Source organism: Lipomyces tetrasporus (genome assembly GCF_029532465.1).
Source record: "Lipomyces tetrasporus strain NRRL Y-64009 chromosome Unknown POJ06scaffold_6, whole genome shotgun sequence".
NCBI classification, from domain to species: Eukaryota; Fungi; Ascomycota; class Lipomycetes; order Lipomycetales; family Lipomycetaceae; genus Lipomyces; species Lipomyces tetrasporus.
The window spans coordinates 723,989-743,610 of NW_026611601.1; the positions used below are offsets into that span (position 1 = coordinate 723,989).

Below are 19,622 nucleotides of genomic sequence, written 5' to 3' on the forward strand. Positions count from 1 at the left end.
GCGGCTCAGCGAATTCCATAAGTGGCGGCACCAAAGACGGCGATTGGTCTGGTCTATGTGGATGCTGTAGATTTAACGGTGGCTTGTCAATATAGATTTATAGAATTAGAGGTGAGAACTACTTACAATCCCGTATGTGCAGCTTGTTAAGTATTGGAGAAAAGGAATTCTTGGACTATCATGACTGTCGTTGAGCCGACACCGGTGACCGTCTTTACCGGATTTTTGGGTACGTTGCAGGCTGTTCATATTTAGCGTGATTTCTAATAGTACTAGGTGCCGGAAAGACTACTCTTCTTATCTGTATGCAATGTCTAAGTTAGTTGCGTACTTCATGATGGCGACTGACCAGAGATCAAATAGCTTTGCTGAAACAGCTTCCAAAGAACTATAAAGTTGCAATTTTGAAGAATGAATACGGTGATGTAAAAGGTAGCATGGTTGTCCGCGTCCTGCGCAAGATTGGAACGCTAACTTGCTCGCTTAGTCGACTCCGCTCTGGCGACGCAGAATGGTGGCAACCTCGCGGGCGTAACAGAGATGTTAAATGGCTGTCTCTGTTGCGTTCTGACCGGACAAATGCGCGCAGCAATCGTCGAACTCCAGGAGAAATACCACCCAGACAGAATTCTGATCGAAACGTCCGGCAGTGCCTTTCCGGCGACTATTTCAATCCAACTGCGTGATCTCGCAAAAGAGTTCGCTGGCCAGGCGTCGGGACAAGGCATCCGACTCGACGGCGTCGTCAATGTAATTGATGTTGAGAATTTTACTGGATATGCAGATACATCGAAGACGGCTGCATTGCAGGCTCAGTACACTGACTTGATCGTTTTCAACAAATGGGAGAACGTCTCAGAGCGGCAGTTTGATATTGTTTGGGATAGAGTTAATGATTTGAACACCGACACGCCTAAGATTAAGAGCAATAATGGTACTATTTCGTGGGAAGCGATTCTTGGAATAGACACCAAGCTTGGCTTGGCGTTGTTGGATGGGGCGATACATATGGCCTCTCACAAACATGAGGGTCATGATCATGGCAGCGACGAGCATGTCTCCGAAATAGAGACGTTGACCGTGAAATTCCCAAAGAAGGATTTGGATGGCAGTGAATTGACGTCGTTCTTCAATTATATCAACACGGCGCCGAAGGACGAAATTTATCGCATGAAATTTATTGTTCGCCTTCCCGGTAGCGCCCTGCCAGCGGCATGGAAGTCCAATGTCTCCGAGCTTCGCACCTATATTTTAAATTGGGCATTTGGCAGATATGAGTTTACTCTGATATCGGAAGAAGCAGCTCCAGCATTATTAGATGATCATCTTGCTGGAATTGGCACAGTTATGGTCGGACGCGGCGATGGACGACGGTTTAGAAAACGCTTGAGTGGCGGAATTTTGGGAGATGGAGTTACTGTGGAGTATTAATGGTGATGGTTATGCGTTTAGACCTATGTAATGTATATTGCAATTTTGATAGAGCTAGAATAGAACATTTGGGATCCTAATTATATCTGTCATAACTTATTCCGCAATTAAAATGAGGTGCTCTCGCTCTGTGATCCAAGTGTTTAGTACCACACGTGACGCATACTTTTACCTCTGGCTTGAAAACGCAGCGCTGACAAGGTTCTGAGTGATTTGAATCGCATTAATAGCCAAATCAAACATATCTGGATCTCAGGTTTTCAGTCAGTGGTGCTTGACGAGAATCGACTGTTTAGGAATTGAGGAACTCGAAGCAAATGATATTGGTTGTTGGGCTGCGGGACGGTTTGGTCGACACTGCTGGATCAGAGCCGATATATAATTGATCCGAGAAAGAAAAAAATTGCAACAAGATGCAAACTGATCCTGGTAATGGCACTCAGGGCACGATTGCCGTGCTGCGGAATTTTCTAATGAGCCGGTACAACCCTCAGGTCCAGCTGCTAGATCTCCAGAATTTGTACGGCGATCAGTATCTTTTATCCAATGGACTTTTATCACAAGACAGCACACGCTCTAAGATGTTTCCTGCTATGATGAAAGTTGCGAGTATGGATTTGAAGAATGTTGAGAGTGTTAACATGGCGGCGAATAACATCTCGGATGTTACAGCTGTGACGACATTAGCGGCCACTTTCCCGCAGTTGAAAAATCTTTCGTTGGCGAATAACGACATTTCACAGTGGAGACATTTAGATCCGTGGAGGCATAAGTTTAGGGAGATGAGGGAATTGGTGTTGACGGGGAATCCGATTACGGGCCTCAATAATTACAGAGCGGAGATCCTGAGACGGTTTCCGTCGCTGAAGATGCTGGACGGTGAGATTATTGAGGGCCTCAATGTGCCGGAATTCAAGATTCGCGGGTCAAGTCCGGCCGTGAACTCGTTCGCGGCGAACATTAAGAAACTTCCTGTCAGCACGAAGGCCGGATTCTTTGAGACATCAGAGATCCAGAATATAGTGATGGATTTTCTTGGAAAGTATGTCCGCCCTGGAGCTTCTGACGGGAATTTCTCAACTAACGACCACGTTAAGATTCTTCCAGGTATACGACAGTGATCGATCACAATTGATGCCGCTGTATGACCACTTATCGCTCTTCTCGGTATCGCTAAATACTGGTGTGCCGAGAGATCTTAGCGCCCGAGACAACCAAGGCATTCAGAACTGGAGTAGCTACATTCCAATCTCGCGAAACCTTACACGCGTTACAACAAGCAATACTCGCCAGAATCGGCTCGCCCTCGGACAAGACCAGATTTTACAGCTTTTGCGCAAAATTCCGCCATCAAAGCATGACTTATCTGCGCCGGAGAAATTCGCGATCGAAGCATGGACAGCTCGAGGGTTACGTGCGCCAGAAGACGCAGGGATTATGTTGATTGTGCATGGAGAGTTCGAGGAGCCGCCCCAGCAGCCTGGGCGAGCTAATGCCTATCCGTTGAAGCGAAGTTTTGATCGTACACTGCTGCTCTTGCCGGCTCCGGCGACCGGAGCAATCTTAGTGGTTTCGGACCTCCTGACTGTGCGTGGATGGGCTGGGTCCAAGGCGTGGGCACCGCGATAGGAAGGTGTGGATGCCGATGTTTCAGGCCAATCAACGAGACCTTGCAGAGCGGACGACGTAAACAGAATAATCGTGGAATATGAGAAGAGCAGAAAAAAAGGGTTGATTTAATCTTGTATAGTACCTTGGTTTACTAGTTTCCCAAACCGGATTATGTACGAACATTCTACTGTGAATACTGGAATTAAGGAAGCAGACGCAAGGCTGTCACATGTGTAAGTTGTACGAAGTTGAAAGAGTAAATGTAAATACGATCATCACGTGCTATATATAGAGTATCATACTGTACATCTTTCATTGTTTTTGTGCAGTCAAGAAACTGCTCGCTTTGGATCAAGTCTGTGCGCTGGCCGCCAAATTGGAGATGGAGGATGGACAGAGCAACGAGATGGTAGACACTTAAGGTACTGAAACCATGGATCGATCTCGTGGTTTAGAGACTAAACCAACACGCGCCGCGGCCCCAAGTGGCCGACTGTCGGGGACGGCGGACAGAGGGCGAAGTGTGTCAGAAAAGATAGTCGTCGATTGCGAGCAGAATCCGGACGATGGTAGGTTACGAGGAAGTGGACCTTAAAACCCGCCGAGAGCGTTTGCAGGCCGCGTGGTCCACTAGCGAAGCACGCGAGCATGCACGCGAGACTAAACAACCGGTGAAAACAAGACACTGTGACGTCTTCGCGTATTTTGCGGGGAATCCCAAGCCGGAGCACCTGCATGCAGCAACTTCGGCAGTTTGAATCTCTCTATTTAGACTTTACGCGCGGGTACGATGAACCTCTCTTGCTCACTACACGTTTGTACTCGTAGCTACACTTGGACATCTTTGTCTATATGGTACTTGATACATGGACGTATGGCTGGCTGTCAAACTATGAGCTTGTAATTGGCAGATCCGCACAAGAGCGGGCGGAAAGATCATCCAATTAGTTCAGCAACAGCCCAGCGATTGCACATGAGAACAGTGTCTTTGCAAGGCGGCTAGTTGCAGCGCGTGAAAAGCGGCTGCAACTAGTTAATCTCATCAGCTGCTTCTCGAAGACGGTTGGAAGCAATGAGGGTTTGTGTATTCAGGACTTGGTCCCAACTACTTTGAAAGGTTCCAGCCCCAAACGGTGCCACGACTCCCAAGACTTCGCACCCTGCTCTCTGTTTGGCACGGCACCGTTAGATGACAGGCTGATGACAGATGGGAGATGTCGGCGGACGCCGATGTCGCACAGCGTATGCTCGCGGATGAAAAGTTGTCGGCATATGGACGGCGAACTGTGGCTATTCCCTGGACATTTGAAGTTTTGACTGATTGTATTCAGTCGTCACAGTCTAACAAAATATCCCGTCGCCAGACTGCAGGCCGGTACACCCGCCCCCGTGTTGTTTACTAACCGTGGGAATATTGCCGTAAATTAATTGCTCGATACCATTAGATTTGTGACTCGTCGATGGCTTGCAACTAGAGATTTGGAATGGCTGGCCTGTGAGTAGTGGATCGTCGACGGGGTCCTGTTGATTTCCTCCGGTTTCGCAGCAACAATCGTAATCGCGGTCGCGTACACCGCCTGCTTAGCATTGTTGCTGTTATGGATTGCTTGCTATTTCGCCTGGCCGGTTTGGGGCTGTCTGGCCCTGTCTTGCCTGTGTCTCTCCCACACATCTCCGGAACATCCGCTTCGGAAAAATGCGTCGCCGTTCTAGCGGTCGTTCGTCAATTTTCAATTCTTCCGTCAAGATTGTTCTGCTTCAGTAAAAAGCAGGGGTGGGGCCACCTCGTGGCTTCCACGTGCTTTCATTCAAGTCGGACGGTGTCTCGGCAATCGTTTCCACGGCTAACGCTCGCCTTTCACACTGCTCTCCAGGGCTCCGGTCACGGGAGAACGTACAATGTACCATTCTTCTCTGTATCTGGTCTCTTGTTCGTTCGACTGGTCGCAGTCGCTGCCGCAGCCAATATGCATTGCTTGTCTATACTCTGCCGGCGATGAACGGGACCTGCTCCGCTTGTTCTGGTTTGCTGTGCCATGGCGGGTCGCATCTCGCCCATTTATATATTTACCCCAGTTCGCGCATCGACTATCATGTCCCTCTCTTTCTGTGCTACCACTCACTGACAACAGGACTCTTCGAGCGACTGTATATTCCCGTACTTCTATCTATACTACTTGATCAGTCTCGATCCGTTCTTTACTTTATTGTCTCACGTTCTTTACCTTCTGCGAGCGCGCTCTTTACGTTTTGATTTGGCCCTATTCGCGATGCAAACATCTCCTATGACTTCGGAGTACTCAGTCGCCTCCTACGAACCTCAAAGGTAGACAATTCATCGGATCTGCACCATGGTCATGCAAACTAATCATCGCAGTCTTGGGCCTTCATCCCCTACCAACCAGTCTGTCGTGGGACCTTCACAAGCCTATTCGCTACCATTCAGATACTATGACTCGGCACCGATGACTCCCATTGATGACCTCACCAGTCGTGGTATATACCTTCCGCTGAGCTGTGTTTGCACTGATATTGACGTTCGTCAGACTTGTACTACTATCCGCTTTCTCCACGGGATGATCTTTACTCGGACTCATTCCGACAACCCATCTCTGGCGCGGCATCCATTATGGCATTCTGCGATCCCAAGTCAGTTGAAATGTATTCATACCCTCAGATGGCGCCAAGCACGCGAATATTCACTAGTTCTGATTCACTTGAGACGAGTCACGACGAGTTATCCACTCCGGTGTCCATTCCAGATGAAAGCCTATATTACACGCGTCGCGTTGACAACCTTTTTGTCAGTGACTTTGAACTTCCACGGCTTGCATCCAGCGGCAGCGACAGTACCGATTCTGAGGACGACGCCCTCGACATCATCTCCGTCTCTCCGCGCTCGGTTATCAGGAGTGACAGTGTCTTGATGTTCGACAGCAGCTTCTCTTCCTCTCTAATGTCTCCGGCCCCCTCTCCTGTTGTCGCTCGAATATCATCCAATATCTGCAGCTCTCCCTCAGTTCCTGAGGTTCCCACTATGCAATGCGCTTCACCAATGGCCTCGTCCTTAAATGAGGGCTATGGAGCCATCGTACGAGACTGCATTCAGCGACGGGGCCGAAAGCCTAGTTTGGTCGAGGATCCCAGTAAGGCATTTGTCTGCGCCCACTGTAATAGGCGATTTAGAAGACACGAGCATTTAAAGCGCCATTTCCGAAGTCTGCACACTCGCGAGAAACGTACGATTTCCATGTCTCTATAAGGAAAGTCATACTCTAACGTCCTACTATAGCCTTCAGATGCGAAGAGTGCTCCAAGAGCTTCTCGCGCTCTGACAATCTTGCCCAACACATCCGGACCCATGCCCGAGGTGGCCGGATCTCTTCCGCTGACGACAATGATTTTGACAATGATTCCGACAACTCCGACCAGCGTTCATCCTCGAGAGGACAGCGATCTTCAACGTCTGCAACTTCGTCGCCTAACAGACGCAGGGCCGGTCAGTTATCTACTACGCGTGCGCGATCGGGCGGGTCCCGTCACCGCACTGGCCGTTCGTCAAAGTAGCGGCTACTAATTAATTACCGTAGAGGAACCACATTTCTTTCAAGTGGAAGAACACAATCGAGAAAGAAGTTTTGCGGGATATCGATACATTGTAATACCTTATTTTGGTTTGGAATTTTCCAATTTGTGTTATTAGTGGTTTATGTGAGGTTTCGTCACGTTTGTAGTTTATGTTTAATCGGATACATCATGCGCAAGGGCTGCTGAGCTAACTAGGAGCCTCTTCGTGGTCTCAGTCAGTAAGCGATCTCACTGCGACCAGTAGATATATGTAAGGAGCGAGTACCTGCACATACAAAGAGTAGATATTCAGACACCAACTGAATAGACAACGTGCAAATTACTGATGTCCCACGCCGAAGCCTTCTGGCGAGTCATTGTACTCTAATTCTTTTGCCTGGTAACGTTCGATGCGGAAGGCGCGCTTTGACTGAAGGCAGTGAGACGCAAAATGGGCACGTGGCTGCTGCACTTGAATGTGGACTAGTGGCATCATATTATAATATTTACACGAGACATAAAGGTCCTGAACACAAGTACTGCAGTCAATGGTGAATGAAACAGTACGAAAAGGTTGACGGCCCCATCTTCCTTTCACGCTCGGAAAATAGACACGGGACAACAACAACTCGGACTGAGATTGAAGTAGCCTCATCCACCCTGATACCCGGTGGTAACTTTCTTGTGAGCTCTTGACCATCAACATGTTTACAGTCAGACACCACCACTTAAGCTCCTTCAGGCCTACTTGCTACAGGTATTGAGAGTCTCACATTGAAACCTATGTGCTGGACGTTATTTTGGATGTAAAGATGCTGTCTTTACATTTGGCGCTGATCTGGGATATTACTTGGCGTTTATTAGATACTAGACTAGTAATGCTCCTCTAGAGGCATGGAGGACTCGACACATGAATAGATGCAATCAGCCGTCAACCGAACGTGTTAACGTATCATTTACGAGCAGAGCAAGATTGCCAAGCCTGCTTACGAGACCGAGTCAAGATCCTCAGGAATGCCGAATTCTTGATACACCATCTGGATGTCGGTCCCTTGGTCACGGAAGTACCCTATCACCAAGAAGATGTTATCTATATGATATCAGCTCGTTGGTACTGTCCGCAAGAGACTCGAGCGAGTGTACCTGTCCATCTATTAACTGCTTCTTTCGCCAATGTGAGAGCATTCTGTTGGCTTTCAAGCAACTCTGGGTCACAATCACTGTACTTTGAAATAGCAGCTTGCAACGCGGATAATTTTGATTGTTTGGCATCAACATCTCTAAGCAACGCTTCTCTCTCGTCCTAAGTGACTAATTTAGTCGATCAGTTTAACAAGTGTTCAACAAGCACTCGTACAGTCTTCTGCCTCGCGGCCGTTTCGAACTGCAACTTCTCCTCCAATAACGTAACGTTCTCGTTCGCAGCTTCCACCTTCTTTCGCATCGTCTCAAATTTGAGTGCACGACTACGACTCGCATCGGACGGGAAACTCCAGTAATAATTACCAGACCCAATTTTCTCGCATCGCACTAGTCCGTCGTCGATAAGGCACTGCAGTACATCTTTGATTTGCATGGAATTAATCCCCGTCGATTTTGCGCCTTGTCGCTCAATGTCTTTGATTGCGAAGAACGAAAGGGAGTCATGGAAAAACGCGAGAAGACGCGTCGCTTTTTCAGCGGCGGACATGCCTTTGCGGGACTACTCCCAAAGTCAATTGTTTAAATCCCAATTTCGGCTTCGAAATTTGACGTATATTTACCATTTTAGATACCACAGTCGGATCGGGGTTGGAAGAGCTCTGCGCTGTGAGGAGTACGTGTCTGACAACAATCTGAAGACAAGGACACATTGTTACGAATGGGTATTAGTTAGCGTGTTACACAACCTTCGTGGAAGTTTCGTGTAACGTTACCAAAAACCGCTAGATAGCCATGGCCGTAGATAACACTGTTGATATGTTCGTGATACACTTCGTAAAGAAAATGGACGGCTTTTGATTATTCCGGGCTGAAATTGATGATGATCCGCTTTAATCTGTAGACCTGCCATTTCTTCTTTCATAAGTGACGGCCAGTCGTCGCGAGCAACCATTCGGAGTAGCATTTGTCACAATCGTCACCGAACAAATCTCTGAGCTACAACACAAATGTTGCATATAACTAAATATTGCATACACTGCAGACACGGGCCAGAACTACGGTCGGGATAGTCCCGCCTGAAATGAGACGGGCTGGAGAAACAGTTACGAGCAGAACACCGCATTACGGGTCTGGTCTCGCATAATACAAAACCATAGTCAGAGATATATGCCAACCAATTGGCCACACGAAAATCCCTTTCATATGCAGGATATTAAATTAGCTGGCAGACGGTCTCAATTTGATTGTGGCAAACGTGAAATATCAAGTTTTAGAAAATCGGATTTTCCAGGCCATTCAACCTCGAGAACTTGGCGGCCTCCTTAAAATCGACTCTCGGTGTGTTGCAGCAAGAGGCAAAGTTCGACTCCACCTTCATCGCTGGCAACCCTAAATATATTCCATTCGTTCAGAAAGCAATCAATTCATTAGTCAAGCCATATACTGCTCACTTTAAAGTCTCCTGACAAATTCCAGGCATTGCAGTTGGGTTTGTTTGCGTGTTTGCGCCTTCCTGTAAGATCCGCTCCGCTACAACCGACATTTTAGGTTTCGCAACCCCGCTAGTCATCTTTCGCGGCTTACCCAAGGGCACGCCCGGAGGCGATTGATTTTGACCATTTACGGGCCGCAGATACAACTGACATCACGGATTTCCGAGGAGTTGTATTCTCCGCTGATAGTATATTGTTTTTATGTGAGGAAGCAATATGTCGAAACGTCAACAGCTTAAGAACGAGGCGTTACTGCGCGAACTGTCTGAACTTCCCGAGAATCGCAAATGCGCCGACTGCGGTGCCCGGAATCCAGGTACGTTTGCTCGCTATTCGGTGAAGATGTGGATGTTGTGAGGTCATTTGGCTAATTGCTTGACAAGGATGGGCGAGCTGGAATGTACGTGTGACTTAATGGATTGTCGTTGGGATACAAGATTAACGGCGTGATGTTCCGTAGCTCGGAGTCTTCCTTTGCATTCGATGTGGGGGCATTCACCGGAAGATGGGAACTCATATCTCCAAGGTCAAGAGCCTTAGTGTCGATTCTTGGACCATCGAGCAGATCTTGGTATGTTTAATTCGTTATTCGCTAACGAATGTCCGATCGCTGATGTCCAGCACCGCAGGCGATGAAGGAAATGGGAAACAAGAAAGCGAACTCGATTTGGGATCCGAATAATGAGAGAAGTCCATATTTGGGCTCGTATGATGGTGACGACGACAGGTACGTTTTGAAATGACTCCTGCTGTTCGTGGGGAGGTTTCATGTTGACATTTGGCTTCCAGTGTCGTCGAGCGCTACATTCGGGATAAGTACGAACGAGGAAACTTCAGACGAGATATGGAAGGGTTCGTACAAGAGCGAGCGGCGTATAACGATGACTTCTACAATTCGTCAAGCCGGTCTGGGCAGTCGTCTTCTTCCTCGAGGTGGTTTAGAAGAAGCAAGAAGAATCAGTCCAATGGAGACGATTATTTGAATGCTGACCGCGAATCAGGACGTAGCAGAAGAAACAGAAACGATGACATCTATCATATAAATGAACGACGGGATACAAGGAAAAAGACTTATGAGTATGACGACGATTATGAGTATGAGGATAAAATGTTCAAACTCTTGGATATGGGTTTCACCGATCGGAAACGAAATCTCGAAGCTTTGACTAAATCTAAAGGCGACATCCCTACCGCCATTGAATTTCTGACAAACGGTGACGAGTCAGAACGGCGGCCCGCACTACCGCCAAGACCAAGCAATTCGGGACCTTCGTCGAGCGAAACATCGCAGGCTCCGAGCAGAAATGATACTGGTGTGGCAAGTTCTCAGCAACCTCAATACACTGGGGTTCCGTCTGGTAGGAACCAAACGGTTTACGATCAGTTCGGAAATCCAATAGGTGTGTTTCCTGTCCAGCAATTTCAGCCGCCTCCTGGCCCACCTCCCCAGTTTGCGCAACAGAATTTACCTCCACAGCACGATCAACAGCAGCCAGTACCTCCACAGATAACAGGTGCACCTCAAAGCTTCCAACCACCGCCACACCCTCCTCCTGGGTTCCAGAATCCTGTGATTTCTGGAGCGCCACAATCCTTTAGCCAAGCCTCGGGCGCCAACCAACAATTTCCGCCCTTAAGAGCTGGTCCTCTTCAGTCTGGTCAGATAGCACCTCAACCTACTGGGTATAATCAGGCGTTGCAACCTACTAATGGATATGGAACTGCTCCAAATAACCCGACCACGGGTATTACGTCTCAACAAAGCCAGATACAGTCGCAACGGCAGCAACAGTCACAGCAGTATGGCAACTCTCTCTTCTTGTCACCGCCATCGGGTGCGCAGAATGGGACCATCTCGACGGCTACTAATTTGCAGCCTCTGGAACAGCAGTGGTCGACACAGAAGCCGCAACAGTCTTCCGTATCTCATCAATCAACCGATCTCCTTGCAGGTCTCGGAAATCCTCAGACCTCTAACTCTCAACAGCAGCCTGCTTCGCTAACATCCGCACTACAAAATTTATCGCTACTGTCCAGCCAGCCCCAGGCTGCACAGTTCGGGCAACAACAGCAGCAGGTGGGTAACCCGTTGGTCTCGCAACCTGCCGACTTCCAAAGACAACAAGCTACTGGCTTCCCTCAGATGACGCAGTCCAATATCTCATTTCCGTCCCTGCAATCGCAGCATACCCAGTCCGCATCACTGCAGCAATCTCAACAGCTGCAGCCAGTGTTTCAACAATCACAAGCGACAGGAGTTCGCCAGTATCCCACCCTTGACAGTGTCACTCAGCCCCCTCCCCTTCCTGCGTCGATGCCACAACAACAGCCTCTGCTACCGCAGCTTACTCAACAGCCGCCACAGTTTCAGCAGCAACCATTTGCTCCACAGCCGCAGACTGGCCAGTATCCCCCCTTACAACAGCCGATTCCAACTGGATATGGCCCCAAGGTTGACAACTATACCATCTTGTCACTCTACTCGCATCCCGACTATTATTCGTCCCCGGTGGCAGTTCCGGCGGGTGGCGTCAATCCAGCTCCAGCGAATAATTCCCTGCTCGGGGCTACCAACAGCACGCAAACAAACGGTGCTGCTGTACACGATGAAGTTCCGTTGCTGAAGCCTGGCCAGCGCAATCCGTTCTTGGCCAAGCAACCAGCCACGCAATCACAACAGCAGTCGCGTGATGTCCCTGCTCAGCGCGAGCAGAGTGTAAGATTTGATGATTTTAATGGCGGTAGGGTCAGTCCAGATGCATTTGGTCAGCTGAGCGCATGGACTGGAGGAAGTAATGCTAAAAAGTGGTAATTTGAATTATTAGAATCAATTCGGCGAAGGTTTTTACACGATGGCCGTTTGACGCGACGGCATGATTTGAGCTCTCTTTTGTAATGAATTCGTACGGTGTTTGAGTTGTTTGTATGATTCATTTTGTAACTAGTGTGATGCAACATTTATTGATTTTCAATAGACACAATGCAATGCTTAACGCCAGACCTAATAAACGAGAAGGCAATTAATTATACAGCGGTAAACAAGACACGAATCCATGTACTGCACCGAAGACATTGCACCAGTACTTCCCCGTCGCTGTCCGCGATATCACCAGCCGCGTCTTCTAGCATAGCGTCAGACAAAATGTATGCATCCTTCCTGCCGCATCTGCATCCGCAATACCACACATGCTGAATCAAGCAATCGTCGTTTGTTTTCCCGTGACATCGTTCTGACTCTTTGTAGTCATCTAGCATATGCGCGACACACAAATAACCTTCGTCAAACTCATCCAAGTCAATAGATTCTGCTTGAGCATGTATTCTCGCGGCTCGAATTTCTTCTGCGTCATGATCAAGCAGTTCAGCGTCGTACTTCCGCCGTCGCACAGGCGACGAAAGAGTTGCGTATGCCTGTACTATCTCATCTACCGCGACCGTCAATGCATCATTACCAATATCTCGTAATTTATCAGGATGGTATCGCAGTAATGCAGTATGATAGGCCTTCCGAATTGTCGCTATATCTAGTTCTGGATTGTGCGGTGGATGAGGCAAAGAGAGTGCCTGGTAATGATTCCGGAAGTGCGGAGTCATATAGGTCGCGTTTATGAAGGACCTGCCAAAATAACAATGTGCTATCGTTCATGTAACATCTAGAATCTAGTATACTAAATAATCTTAATCTAGGTTACTTTTTTTGTGCTTGGAATTTCATCGGCGCATTCGGTCAAGCGATGGGAAAGGAACGTCCCGTTGTTGAAATGAGTCACGTGGTTGGTGATCGGTAGCCAAAGCTTTTTTGACCTTGGGATTTCTTCTAGAAATTTTGACTCCGCGGCCTTCCTTTATGGGGATCTTGCGTGTCAATCCGGGTCTAATTTGGTTCATCAGATCCTTAGAATTCAGGTTTACTGAGCAATATGGCATCTCAGACAGCTCAACGCGGGCCCATGTCCGTTGACGAAATTCTTCAGAAGAAGAAAGCAGAGGAGGCTGCCTTGGCTAAGGTATTCCCTTTTCATCAATCCTTGTCCTACTAATTTTTTGCCTAAATTTACTGACACGTCCGGTTCTACAGCCGAAATTTTTATCCAAGAAAGAAAGAGAGCGGATTGCTTTAGAAAAAATTGCTAAGGAACGAGATGCGAATCGGCAACAACAGCAAGAAAACGGCACGTCCAATGGCAGCGCCAGAGTGAACAGTACTACGCCTAATGGAACTTCATCGACTAATGGTGGCCAGATCCCGTCTGGCCCGCGAAGTGCGCAATACCAGAAAGGAGGATTTTCTCGGAATGGTACTGGATCGCGCCGTGATCGTGATGCAGCAAAGGATCCAAGTCCACCCACAGAGACGGAAATTTTGGATCCCGAGACTAAGCTGTTGAGAGAGAGGTATATGGGTGTTACCGATGTACGGCGACAAAAGCGGCGAAGGACTACTTCGGATCGAAAGTTCACTTTTGACTGGAAGGCCGACGATGATACGTCTTCGGATTTCAACCCAATTTATCGGGGCGACGTATCCGCATCACTTGGATTGAAGAACACCGGCGACACTGAGGAGAAGAAGAAACGAGCTCTGGAGTTGCAAGAATTGCCGCGCAAGAAGAAGGATACAGATTGGGATAACATGCACTGGAGCGAGAAGCCTCTTGCAATGATGAAAGAACGCGATTGGCGGATTTTTAAAGAAGATTTCAATATTTCTACAAAAGGTGGGTTAGTGCCAAATCCGATGCGATCTTGGGAAGAGTCTGGATTACCGCCGGAAATCTTGCGTGCTGTTGAAGAGGTCGGCTATAAAGAACCCTCCGCGATTCAAAGAGCAGCCATCCCTGTTGCGCTATCTTGTCGTGACGTTATCGGTGTTGCTGAGACAGGTAGCGGTAAGACTGCGAGTTTTGTTTTGCCTCTACTGTCGTATATCATTGAGATGCCAGTGCTTAATGAAGTCACGAAATCTGATGGACCTTACGCTATCATTCTCGCGCCTACTCGAGAGCTGGCCCAACAGATTGAGACGGAGACTCGGAAGTTCTGTAGCCGGCTAGGCTTCCGTTGTGTGTCCATAGTCGGTGGTCACACCATTTCCGAGCAGTCTTTCGCACTACAGGAAGGTGCTGAGATTGTGATTGCTACTCCCGGACGGTTGGTGGACTGCATCGAGAGACGAGTATTGGTTCTTAGTCAGTGCTGCTATGTCATCATGGACGAAGCTGACCGAATGATTGACCTTGGTTTTGAAGAGCAAGTGAATAAGATCCTTGACGCGCTCCCGGTTACGAACACCAAGCCAGACAATGACGACGCCGAAAACACGCGGTTGATGTCAACATATCTTGGCGGAAAGGACAGATATCGGCAGACCATGATGTATACTGCTACAATGCCCCCTGCTATTGAGCGAATAGCAAGACAGTATCTGCGTCGCCCGGCAACCGTGATTATTGGAAGCGCAGGTCAGGCCGTCGGAACTGTTGAACAAAGAGTTGAGTTTGTTACGACTGAGGAAAAACGAAAGCGCCGTATGGCTGAGATCTTGAACTCCGGTGAGTTCCAGGTACCAGTTATTGTGTTCGTCAATATCAAGAAGAATTGCGACATGGTCGCGCGTGAGCTGAACAGAATTGGATGGAAAGCTGTGATATTGCATGGTGGCAAGTCACAAGATCAGCGAGAAGCCGCTCTAAAGCAGCTTCGTGATGGAGAAGCCGATGCTCTGGTAGCGACGGATTTGGCCGGTCGTGGCATTGATGTTCCAGATGTTAGTTTGGTCCTGAATTTCAATATGGCGAAGAATATCGAGGATTATACGCATCGTATCGGTCGAACGGGTCGTGCGGGTAAATCAGGCATTGCGATCTCATTTTTATCCAATGATGATCAGGATACGTTCTATGACTTGAAGCAGATGCTCTCCAAGAGCCCGCTAAGTAAAATTCCCGATGAGCTGAGAAGGTATTTATGTCTTCATCGCTTTCGTTATGTACGATTAAGCTAATTTCAGTCACAGACATGAAGCGGCACAAGCCAAGTTTGCTGCCCGAAAGACTATGCAGAATATTCAGTGATTGGTTTACGTGTATTTTTGTTTGCGACTGCATTGTATATTACTACTGGATTGGGGGTATTTAGGATATTTGGCGTCTAATAGCGTTACTTACGTTGGTGCATCAATATAGCAAAGATCTCGTTATGGATTAGGCTGCAATTCTTATCATTGGGCCACGAACACATACAACTGTTGCAAGGTTTGATGCATGCGTCTTCAATTTCCTATAGATGTCATGTCATATTGCCATGCTAAAACAACCACAGCACAGTTTCCGGCAAAGGCGTTGAGGATAGAAACTTTGCGCACAGACGAAGTTTTGGCATGTCCAATTCGTTCGTCGGAAATAGTTGCTTCTGATTCATTTGATTGCGCATGAGGATTGCGCCTGTATATCAGGTTGCAATCGCGATGTTGCTCAGTCCCCTGATCTAGAGATATGTTCTTATTTCAATATTAACCATTATTGCAGTTTCTATCTCATTTACCTAGTAGCGTTATATGCTTTGTGACAGGGTCCAATATTTTGATTTGCAAGTTGTGGGAGCTATCGCGGCCTATAGGCTCAGCATTCGAGATGGCATGTGCTAGTGCGTTGCAGGAGGGATAAACGAGGAGGGAAAGTAGACTTTTGTGTACAATGGAGAGACGTGCGTTATACTTGCGTGTTCAAGAATACGAATGAAAGAATCCGTCGTTGCGCCTTGTTTCATGGGATTTACCTTGGCCTATGATTCTCAGGCCATGCCTTGCTCAATATCTCTATTAAGTCTGTCTTTGTGGGTCAAGGACCTAATATCTCTGCATGACAACAGTGTCCTAAACACTGAGGGCAAATCCAAATATCTAGCTTGTGGTGGCCAGAATGCTGAATGTTTTCGCGCGCTCGGTATGACTTTATCGGGCTACTCCAGCACAAGTTTGTAACAACTAATCTTCAAATGCACATTTTATTCAAACATAGTATACAATATTTTACCGTCGTCGCTCCCAAATCTGTATGTAGCTCTCGTTCAAGAAGAGAATTTCTCGTCGGATATTCTCAATATACAAATCCTGTATCTGGAACCACTCGTCTCTGCTCTTGTCTTTCAGCTGCACGCGATACACATGTTTTTCCTCACCCTGTGGTGTAAAAACAGACTCATGCGTCACGTTTGCGACCAAGTCATACAGTATTGGCTCAGTAGCCCCATCAACGTCTATAACCGTCATCAGCATTAGACCGAAATGAACTTTGCGCGATACTCACATGGAGACATGTCTAAAGCTATCGATTGAAAAGTCACTACAGTATGATTGATTTCTTCGATCAGATTTGTTTTGGTAAACCGCTTGATGTGGAATATTAGGTATGGTGGGAGCTCGCTGATCTTGTAACGCCGGCGGTCACCAGCGAGTTCTTGGGTGGTCGATCCGTCGTACTTACTAAGGATTGTTTGCAGCGGGACCTACACAATGTAAGCTCTTCTAGCGACCCTAATTTGCGCGGCGTGCATCTGCCCGACGTACCTGAGGAATAATATTCTTGTCAATGTCGCCTTGGAATAGAGGCGCTGGTGGTAGATCGAGCGCTAAGAACATAAATGGAACCTCATTCTGTTGAATCTGCGTATCGGCTACAAACCGTAATCTATCACTCGCATCATCCGTTGTAATCTTTTGTGATTCGATCCGGACTTTGCCTTGAAAGATCTTCTGTATGAAACTGGACTTCAACCTTGTTTTTGAACCACCAAGACTAAGATGTAAGTTATTTAGGAACCAGTTGAGAAAGTCGAAGGGATCGGCCTGTTCGGTGATTCGAAACCTTTTCCTAGATATAGCAGAGACATGTTGTAGAAGTTCATGTGGAGACACGTGGCCCTTAAATGCTCGGGTATTCCATAGCTTTCGAACTAATACGCTAAGCCTTTGCACTACGCAGCCTAGTCAGTAGCCGTGAAGTAGAAGGTACTTCGCATTGCCTCTTACCTAGCTCAGGCTTTCCTTCAAAGTTCTCCAACATCAAGAAATTCCGTAGTGGCGCCACATGCGCCAAACTTTGGACTATCACATTCAAATAATCATTTTGCTTAATGTTGTTCATGCCGACAAATCCAGGTCGATAAGGCTTGCGATTCAAATCAAATGATTCGATTGCCATTTTGTCCAGATGTGCAACATCCTTCTTTGTGAAATGTGGGTTAACGACGTACTTGATGTCGTCGAGAGCTGAGGACTTGACCTCGTACGATTCGGGCAGCACGTAGACTTTAAGAGTTTGCAGGTTGATGAAGACATGGTGGTCCTCGTCGACACTATGGAAGTAGGCATGTGATGACCTGCCGCGGCCTATAGTATTTTGTCAACAATAATGTCGAACGAGAATCTGAAATCTTGAAGTCATTACTGACCTTGGAAGTATTTTCCACAGACTAAACAAGCATAGACATTAACGTTCGAAAGTGACACGGAACATAGCTTTTCAAAGTCGAAGTCCAGTCTCATCCGATCAACCTAAGGACACAAAATAATTAACTCTAAATTTTCAGAGACATAAACTGCAAGTTCGTGGGACAATCACTCACAGTCTCCAAATACAAATCTGCTGGAACCGCAGCAGCTGATTCGTCTGCAGCTAGATGCCCCTCCTCCTCCTCCTCATAATCGTCCTGATCACTGCCGTCAGTCACATCACCATTCTCCGCTTTCTTCCCATTCGATTTGTCTGAAACGTCCAGATTCTCCGAGATAACTCTTTCCTCCGCCTCATCCCTGATCTGGACGCGTTTCCGAGCAGGACTACCTTGCTCGTCCGGAGACGCAGATCGCTTCGACATCACGCGCCTCAGTGTCTTGCGTCACTTATATCCAATTACTTAACAGCCGATCAATAATCAATCCTCTGTACTTTTCCTTTTGTCCTTGCTATTATGGCTCAATAATCCAGTTGAATCTTGGATAATAATGAACGGTCAAACGACTCGACGTGTTGTGGTTAGGGCTACAAGTTACAAACTTTAAAATTCGTCATGGGTTAGGTGTAGGCTTGTTTAAACTTTCGGAGAGGACATCTCGGGACTATCTTTTCTTCCAACAATTCAACAAGCGTGCCGTCAAGTTGTCAATTTAACCTGGATTGGAGCCCGGATAGACATATTTGCTTGGGACATTTTGAAGCATTGGGGAGGACATTGCGACAAGGACGATGGCATCAAAAGTTGCACACCCTGCCCTCGAAGTTTTCAAGCAATTACCGCCAGTATTAGCTCGATTCTTCAAGAAATATCCGCCAGTGCCAATAAAAAAGTATGCGTCGAAGCCATCGCTGACTACCGCGCCTGATCGCAATCCGTTCTTGATGGCCTATCACCCTGTGACGAAGAAAGCGCATGAGCCGAAGGTCTCTCTGCGGCGACAGAGCGACTTGTATAAATTGGCGCGGCAGTTTGGATTGGAGAAAACGTTGCCACCTATGAGCAAGAAGTTCGGTCTTCAGAAGATGGTGTCCAAGAAGAGCATGAAAGGCGTTGTTAGACCTAGGCTGCACAAGCATGAAAGGACTGCTGAGGCACGGTATGTGTCAACGTCGTTTTTCTATACAATGCGGTAAAGGATGCTAACATATCAACCTTTAGACGGGCGAAGAGGGAGAAGGCTATTGCACAAGCTGACGAGCTTATTATTAAAGTAAAGGGCGTAAGTTGCACATTGGCATTTTGCGAAGTGGATTCAGACTAACGCATTCTCTTTACAGAAACGCTACGCCAAAAAGGCTGCAAAGCGCGCTCTTCCACCTAAAAATCTTTTCTGAAACCTATACCGATAGATTCGTCAATAGGTCGATTTCAGGTTCCTGTACCATAGTTTGGTCGGTGGTCATGATGAGAATGTAAATACGCGTTATTGCAAGTTAATGGAAGAAACAGAATACACACATTCGTACCGACTTCACGATGCATTGTCACGTGTAGCCGCTCATGTACTCTTCAGCCTGCCTGTTGGCCATGGTACTATGGTTTGCTGGAATCCATTTCCTGTATCTGTATCCTCTAGTTGCCCATGGAACTGATGTTATCTTCGTCCGCATTTATACCAATCCATATAGCGATTGACGGTGTGGCCGACCATATACCGTGCTTCATTCTCGATCGACGGATTCATCGATGCTGACATTTGGCTGCATTCGTTGTGGCCGTATCGTTCAGTTTCGGTAGTTTGTAGGCGGCAACCTTAGTCTCACTGGTGTCTAGTGATCAGCTCGGACCATTGGGCACACCACTGTGGCAATCCACTTTGGATGCCGACATTCAAGATCATGGTCATTCTTTGCTATCACG

General features: G+C 47.4%; 9 protein-coding genes across 9 annotated transcripts; 6 read left to right on the forward strand and 3 right to left on the reverse strand.

Annotated features, from left to right (window-relative positions):
- The first annotated feature begins 28 nt into the window (after nucleotides 1-28).
- On the forward strand, nucleotides 29-1,523 carry POJ06DRAFT_254506 (CobW/HypB/UreG, nucleotide-binding domain-containing protein). The gene is made up of 5 exons (XM_056187785.1): nucleotides 29-111; nucleotides 160-229; nucleotides 277-303; nucleotides 364-432; nucleotides 488-1,523. Exons 2-5 carry the CDS (start codon nucleotides 181-183, stop codon nucleotides 1,429-1,431), a joined length of 1,089 nt encoding a protein of 362 aa, XP_056043245.1. The 5' UTR covers nucleotides 29-111; nucleotides 160-180; the 3' UTR covers nucleotides 1,432-1,523.
- Nucleotides 1,524-1,591: 68 nt separating this feature from the next.
- Nucleotides 1,592-3,345, forward strand: POJ06DRAFT_116907 (uncharacterized protein). The gene is made up of 2 exons (XM_056184174.1): nucleotides 1,592-2,473; nucleotides 2,529-3,345. Exons 1-2 carry the CDS (start codon nucleotides 1,845-1,847, stop codon nucleotides 3,058-3,060), a joined length of 1,161 nt encoding a protein of 386 aa, XP_056043246.1. The 5' UTR covers nucleotides 1,592-1,844; the 3' UTR covers nucleotides 3,061-3,345.
- A 1,832-nt stretch (nucleotides 3,346-5,177) lies between these two features.
- On the forward strand, nucleotides 5,178-6,779 carry POJ06DRAFT_116876 (uncharacterized protein). The gene is made up of 4 exons (XM_056184173.1): nucleotides 5,178-5,368; nucleotides 5,420-5,538; nucleotides 5,589-6,281; nucleotides 6,335-6,779. The coding sequence occupies exons 1-4, from the start codon at nucleotides 5,313-5,315 to the stop codon at nucleotides 6,607-6,609; spliced, it is 1,143 nt and encodes a 380-aa protein (XP_056043247.1). The 5' UTR covers nucleotides 5,178-5,312; the 3' UTR covers nucleotides 6,610-6,779.
- An 816-nt stretch (nucleotides 6,780-7,595) lies between these two features.
- On the reverse strand, nucleotides 7,596-8,299 carry POJ06DRAFT_268677 (meiotic nuclear division protein 1; the record flags this gene model as incomplete). The annotated part of the gene is made up of 3 exons (XM_056189322.1): nucleotides 7,596-7,699; nucleotides 7,753-7,912; nucleotides 7,967-8,299. 3 exons carry the CDS (start codon nucleotides 8,297-8,299, stop codon nucleotides 7,596-7,598), a joined length of 597 nt encoding a protein of 198 aa, XP_056043248.1.
- Nucleotides 8,300-9,270: 971 nt separating this feature from the next.
- Nucleotides 9,271-12,163, forward strand: POJ06DRAFT_116927 (uncharacterized protein). Its single transcript, XM_056184176.1, has 5 exons — nucleotides 9,271-9,561; nucleotides 9,629-9,645; nucleotides 9,706-9,816; nucleotides 9,875-9,972; nucleotides 10,035-12,163. Exons 1-5 carry the CDS (start codon nucleotides 9,462-9,464, stop codon nucleotides 12,055-12,057), a joined length of 2,349 nt encoding a protein of 782 aa, XP_056043249.1. The 5' UTR covers nucleotides 9,271-9,461; the 3' UTR covers nucleotides 12,058-12,163.
- On the reverse strand, nucleotides 12,164-12,991 carry POJ06DRAFT_116928 (uncharacterized protein). Its single transcript, XM_056184177.1, has one exon. The coding sequence runs from the start codon at nucleotides 12,837-12,839 to the stop codon at nucleotides 12,270-12,272; it is 570 nt and encodes a 189-aa protein (XP_056043250.1). The 5' UTR covers nucleotides 12,840-12,991; the 3' UTR covers nucleotides 12,164-12,269.
- A 1-nt stretch (nucleotide 12,992) lies between these two features.
- Nucleotides 12,993-15,414, forward strand: POJ06DRAFT_116929 (P-loop containing nucleoside triphosphate hydrolase protein). Its single transcript, XM_056184178.1, has 3 exons — nucleotides 12,993-13,252; nucleotides 13,324-15,206; nucleotides 15,262-15,414. The coding sequence occupies exons 1-3, from the start codon at nucleotides 13,166-13,168 to the stop codon at nucleotides 15,317-15,319; spliced, it is 2,028 nt and encodes a 675-aa protein (XP_056043251.1). The 5' UTR covers nucleotides 12,993-13,165; the 3' UTR covers nucleotides 15,320-15,414.
- Nucleotides 15,415-16,248: 834 nt separating this feature from the next.
- Nucleotides 16,249-18,304, reverse strand: POJ06DRAFT_254519 (uncharacterized protein). The gene is made up of 6 exons (XM_056187786.1): nucleotides 17,871-18,304; nucleotides 17,697-17,799; nucleotides 17,275-17,634; nucleotides 16,813-17,219; nucleotides 16,553-16,751; nucleotides 16,249-16,502 (listed from the first exon to the last, which is right to left on the reverse strand). Exons 1-6 carry the CDS (start codon nucleotides 18,120-18,122, stop codon nucleotides 16,276-16,278), a joined length of 1,548 nt encoding a protein of 515 aa, XP_056043252.1. The 5' UTR covers nucleotides 18,123-18,304; the 3' UTR covers nucleotides 16,249-16,275.
- POJ06DRAFT_116919 (uncharacterized protein) lies at nucleotides 18,275-19,451 on the forward strand. Its single transcript, XM_056184175.1, has 3 exons — nucleotides 18,275-18,858; nucleotides 18,921-18,981; nucleotides 19,040-19,451. The coding sequence occupies exons 1-3, from the start codon at nucleotides 18,491-18,493 to the stop codon at nucleotides 19,094-19,096; spliced, it is 486 nt and encodes a 161-aa protein (XP_056043253.1). The 5' UTR covers nucleotides 18,275-18,490; the 3' UTR covers nucleotides 19,097-19,451.
- The last annotated feature ends 171 nt before the right edge of the window (nucleotides 19,452-19,622 follow it).